Source organism: Carlito syrichta, unplaced genomic scaffold (assembly GCF_000164805.1).
Source record: "Carlito syrichta isolate Samal-C Ts95f unplaced genomic scaffold, Tarsius_syrichta-2.0.1 Scaffold308192, whole genome shotgun sequence".
Taxonomy (NCBI): domain Eukaryota; kingdom Metazoa; phylum Chordata; class Mammalia; order Primates; family Tarsiidae; genus Carlito; species Carlito syrichta.
This window is the reverse complement of record NW_007252288.1, coordinates 851,864-857,863: the sequence shown is the minus strand read 5'-3', so window position 1 is coordinate 857,863 and position 6,000 is coordinate 851,864. Positions and strand designations below refer to the sequence as shown.

The following is a 6,000-nucleotide window of genomic DNA, read 5'->3' as shown; positions in this document are numbered from 1 at the left end:
GGAGCGGCCACTGCACTCCAGTCTGGGAGACAGAGTAAGACTCCAACTCAAAAAAAAAAAGAAATGCCCACAGTCACTTGCCTCCCTTGAGTGCTTTCTTATTTGTATAAATTTTCCAAAATACTGGTTTATGTGGTAAGAAACACTTTGTTTTATGAGACGCTTCAAAGCTACCACAAAGAGGAAGGATTTCATTCTAAAATGAATAAAGCGCATATTTGGTATCTACATACAGCTTGGTAGATTTTAATTATTTGGTTATGCTTTTAAAATTCATCTTTTATTTGTCTTTCATAATATATATTTTCTTTTGTAGCATATCAGAATTATCTTTAGATTCAACCCTAAACGCCATCAATCTTCATTGCAATAACATCTCTAAGATTGAAGCCATTGGTCATATTTGGAATTTACAACATTTAGATCTGTCATCTAATCAAATAAGTCAAATTGAAGGGCTAAACACACTGACAAAGCTATGCACTTTAAACTTGTCCTGCAATTTGATCACAAGAATAGAAGGTTTGTACGTGATTTTTATATGATACTTAGCATAAGAGAAATGGTTTAATCTATTTTTTCTCTGAAAACTTCATAAATTTTTGAAAACTGATGCTAATATTCATACAAAATGTTTATTCCAAAAAAGTGTTCATTTTTGAAAAGCTAAGTGTTCTTTTCAAAATACCAGTAAAATTGATTTCACGTTACTGACTGGATTTGCTTCAAAGTAAATCCAGTATTGAACTGGATAATTCAATAGTATTGAAATAGTATTGAAATAGTATTGAAATGCTGTACTTCTAATTACTTCTTTAAATCTTATAAAGTTTTTATTGTATTTTACCTTATTTTATTTTAGGACTTGAAGAGCTAGTTAATCTAACTAGACTGAATTTATCTTATAACCACATACATGATCTTAGTGGTAAGTTGATATGTTTATGTTTTCTATAATGCTGAATGTTTGCCACATGTGTTGAATTATACTCAATTCAGCATGTTAGAAATATCTGCGAATAAAATTCTAATTTTTGGTCAAAGATCTTATCTAGAGAGTGTGCTTCGGTCATAATTTAGTTTTGTTGGTGCCCAAGCCACAGCTGAGATTTAAAAAAAAAAAAAAAAAGGAACAATTGGAAACATTTGGATGGGAAGGACCCAATTTACGGGAATAATAATTTAATCTTAGATAATTGATAAACTGTTACATATCACAGGATAGTTACAATAGAACTTTCTACAGTGAAGCAAATGTTCTATATCTGTGTTGTCTGGTATGACAACCAATAGCCAAATGTGGCTTTTGAGCATTTGAAATGTGACTAGTAGAGCTTAGGTACTGAATTTGTAATTTTATTTAATTTTACTTACATTTTAATTTAAATAAAATGGTAGTTAGTGGCTACTATGTTGAACAGTGAGGTTATACAACATTCCAGAGGTTGTTGCAAATTGAAGAACAAGTTTTATTCTTTTTGTCTTTATTATATATTTAAAAAATTAATTATTACCCATTTTTTAATTTTTCAAAGTGATGCAGTTGATAACCAAAGTTTCATCTATTTTTAGAATTGTCTGTTAGAACTAGCAAAACTATGTTCATAATCTTTATCAATAATCTGAAACTATTTTATTCATTTGTTGACTTGTTTTTCTCCCCTACTAGAAGAACACTGCCCTATGTCAGCTGCTTAGCATACAAAAAATACAAAGACCTAGTCTGTATTTTTAAGCTGAAGTAGCAGCTGTATTTTAATTTTTTAACCCTTCCCTCCTCCCCTCCAAAAACATGAAAGCATTAGAACTGAGGTTCAGTTCTGGCCCTGTCATGGCTGTGTGATGGTGAGCAAGGTATTTTATTCTTTGGTTGCAATTTTATATGAAAAATGTAAATACTGGATAAGATAGTTCATTCTCTCAGCAAATATTTATTAAAGATTCCTATATTAAACAGTTTTATAGTGATGAAAAAAACAACAATAAGCAGATCATTTACCCCAAAAAGATTTGAACAGACATCTCACAAAGAAGATATACAAATGGCAAATAAGCACATGAAAAAATATTTAGTATCCTTAGTGGTTAAGAAAATGCAAATTAAAAATTAAATTATTTGGAAAAAGTGTTTGATAGTTTCTTATAATGTTGAACATACATGTAATATAATCATGCAGTCTTCTTGATATTTACCCAAGGAAAATTAAAACATATATCTATACACAAAGACCTGTACATGAATGTTTATGTGATTGTATAGCTGTATGTGACCATTTATATATGATTATTCATACTCTTTAATGATTGGAATCAACCCATATGTCCAACGACTGATAAATAAACAAATTGTGATACTTCCATACAATGAACTCCTACTTGGAAATAAAAAGGAATGAACAGTGATACATGCAGCAACAAAGATAAATCTAGAAATTATGCTGAACAAAAGGAGCCAGACACAAGAGTCTTGTATGTTTCCATTTATATGACATTCTGACAAAAGCAAAACTGTAGGAGCAAAAATGAGAAATTATTGGTTGCCAAGGGCTGGAAATGGGGGGAGAAAATTGATTGCATAGGGACATGAGGGAACTTTTTAGGGTGATGGAAATGTTCTGTATTTCAGTTGTGGTGGTTACACAACTGCTTTTATATGCATCAAACTCTATACCTAAAACGGGTGAGTTTTAGTGACTTAATATCAGATAATGAATGATAAAGATTGTGAAGAAAATAGAAGCGACAACCCTGTAAGTTCTAATAGATGGTTCTTAGAATAGTGATATTTTGTATGTTCAGAAACACTGCAATAATTAACAGCAACTTATATGGTAAGAACATACAAAGACACTAAGGCAGGGTCATGTTTGCCTCTAAGAAAGAAATTGGTTCTATTGGGGCATAGCAAATGAGGGGTTAATATGCTAAGAAAAAAGATGGGGAAATAGGCAAAGACCAGGTCTCAGATGACTTTATAAGCAGGGTAAGAATCTTGCATTTTATTCTAGGTACAATATGAAGTCACTGGGGCATTAAACAAGAGAGTGATATAATTTATATTTTTAAAAGATCGCTTTGGCTGCTGAGTAGAAAATAGATTTTAGGTGGGCAGTAATGGAAGTCAGACAACCTGTTAGGAAGCTATTTCAATGGACTAGATGAGAATTGATGGATACTTGGACTAAGGTATAAATAGTACGAAGGAGTAAATAGGTGTGGTTAGCAGGTGAAGTTCATAGAACTTTTTGATGGATTGGGATAGGGAAATGAGAGAAAGAGGAATCAAAGATAACTAATTATGAGTTTTCTCAGGATTGACAGTTAGATGATGTTGCTGTTTACTGACATGGGACAGATTGGTAGAGGAACGGGTTTAGAGATGAGAGAATGAGAATTAAGGATCCTGTGTTAAATTTGGGAACACTATCCAGCATATGTATGTATTGTACAATCTGCAATTTGGGGCAGGGGATCATGGTTGGAGTTGCAGATTTGGCATTTAAAAGCAGTCAACTATATTTGTATCCATGAAATTATAGGAGATTATGAACAGTATGTACATAGAGAAGGGTACCTAGAAATGAGCCCTAGGATAATCTAAAATGGAAGCATAAGGGAAAGAACCAGGAACATGGAACAAGGAATTTTCAAATATGATAGCTAACTGAGGAGAGTACCATGAGAATGTGTGACAGGAAAATCAGACCTTATTTGGGAGTGGTCAGAGAAAACTTCCTAAGGGTGTAACAAAGATGAGAAGAAATTAGCCAAATGAAGAGCATTGATGAGAAAAGGATATTCCAGTCAGACTGAAGAAACTGCATTTTAAAAAATGAGCAACAGCAAAAAGTGCATCTCAGAATAATCCTTCTAAAAGAAGGGAAACTGGGGCATTCGTCCACTAAAAAGTTACCTTTGGTAGAGGAGAGCTCTTGGTGTTAACCTCCTCACACTTCCAGGCTGTGTCTTGCTCAACAAGCTCTCTTTATTTTGAAGGAAGTTCTAAGGCAAGAAAAGAAAGAAACTTTAAGTACTTGAGGGGGCACACTAGAAATGTACGTCTGCACTTGTCATAACAACTACAGCTGAAATCCAAGGTGGGCCAGGGTCCAGTAGCATCTGCTACAAAATGCTCTAGAAATATTTCCAGGGAACTGAATTAAATGAGTGCTACTTGCATTTATTTTATATTTAAAGCAACCAAATTGGAGTGTACTAGTGCTTGCTTATGTCTGTTAAATCAAAAATGATGCACTGAGAGAGTCTAAAGTTGTTGCTTTATGCTTGATCTCATATGAGTGCATGCATGGATGGACTTGGGAAGAGTCTTTTGATTTGTTTTGAAGAGAACCAGAGCCCAGGAACTTCAGGGGCTAAGGCCTCAAAAGACAGTAAACCTATGTTTCTTGAGAACAATTAACTTTACTGATAGCCTGTTCATTAGATGTAGCTGTTCACAGCAAGGTCTTATTAGTGCTGCTGCTTTGCTTCTCAAAGTATAACCTATATAGCAATTATTTTTAATTATCTATTGGAAAGACTAGTGCTGTGACATTTAAAGAATTATGTTTCTATTGCAGGGTTGATTCCCCTTCATGGAATTAAACATAAACTTAGGTATATTGACCTACATAGTAATTGTATAGATAGTATCCATCATTTACTTCAGTGTACAGTAGGTTTGCACTTCTTGACTAATCTCATTTTGGAGAAAGATGGAGAAGATAATCCCGTCTGTCGTCTACCAGGTTTGAACAATTATTATTTTTGGGGACAGTTAATATTCATAACTTCTTCATTTTTCTGAAATTGGTATTTATGGCCTTTATTTTCATCTTAAGTTTTGCAACATTTTATTATGTATTGGAGAAAACATATTACAAATAAATTAGTTTATTAAAACAAACTAAATTGCTATTAAAAGAAGTACACAGGATGAACAGATCAGTAATTTTCCTAATTAGACAGTTTTATATTTGAGTGCCTCTAGTTCATGCAATTTGAATCTTTGTTTTCACTTTCTTGCCTAAATTAACTACCTCTTAATACAGTCACCCTCCCTTCAGAATTGAGAAGAAAATTATTGCTGAAATAGCTCATCCTTTAAAATGTCTAATACTGAATTGCCAGACTTCTTTTTCTGTTTTGGAGTTCTTCCAACCACTTCATAGGTCTTTAATAGAAATACTTAGCTATACATTTACATTTACGCAGAATTAAAGTGTTCCTATTAGCCTAAGCACCAAAACTTTAACCTACTGTTTAATTGTTCTTAGGGAAAATAAAAAAAAAACATTATTCTTAAATACTTGATAGATTACCTGTCTTAGTATTCACTCATTATGTGTATTTTAAAGGGGAGAAAGGAAGATGTTTTGCTAATACCAAGACCTCACTTGGTAAAGTCTGGCACGGTCAATAGCCACATCACCCAGCTTTATGTTTATTTATGTTATTTATGGTTAAATGATATTTAAAAATATGAAACAAAAGACATGTTTCTCAGAATAAATTGCTACTTATTTCATGCATTTATAGCTTTGAAGGAATTTTTTAGAGATGGTGTTTTTTAGTTTTTGACTTTCATCAGGAGTGTTATTAGGAAGGGGGGGAGAGAGAGATTTTATATTTCATGATTACATGCCAAAGAAGTTGATAAGTAGCCTTTCTACAAGTTCATGAGTTGCTTTCTGGAACTAATTTTATCACGCAGGTACTGTATTTGGCAGCTGATAAATTTAGTTTATCAGAAATTATTACTTCTTTTTTCATAATGTTTAAATTTTCATTTTGGATGATTTGCTTCCAAGGGTACAGAGCAGTTATTCTCCAGACTTTGCCACAGCTTAGAATCCTAGATTGCAAGAACATATTTGGTGAACCAGTAAATTTGGCAGAAATAAATTCATCACGCCTACAGTGCTTAGAAGGTCTTTTGGATAATTTAGTTTCTACTGATTCTCCCCCAAATATAAGTGAAGATGAGGTATAGTACTGATT

General features: G+C 32.9%; 1 protein-coding gene across 2 annotated transcripts in view; it reads left to right on the top strand.

Annotated features, from left to right (window-relative positions):
* The window catches only part of LRRCC1 (leucine rich repeat and coiled-coil centrosomal protein 1), a 32,969-nt gene that overhangs the window by 2,579 nt on the left and 24,390 nt on the right, over positions 1 to 6,000 (top strand). The window contains exons 2-5 of one of the 2 annotated variants that reach the window (XM_008065224.2): positions 317 to 522; positions 863 to 928; positions 4,581 to 4,748; positions 5,811 to 5,986. In XM_008065224.2, the coding sequence (XP_008063415.1) occupies positions 317 to 522; positions 863 to 928; positions 4,581 to 4,748; positions 5,811 to 5,986 (616 nt within the window). The remainder of the gene's footprint in view (positions 1 to 316; positions 523 to 862; positions 929 to 4,580; positions 4,749 to 5,810; positions 5,987 to 6,000) is intronic. The other variant, XM_021716128.1, reaches the window with a different exon arrangement.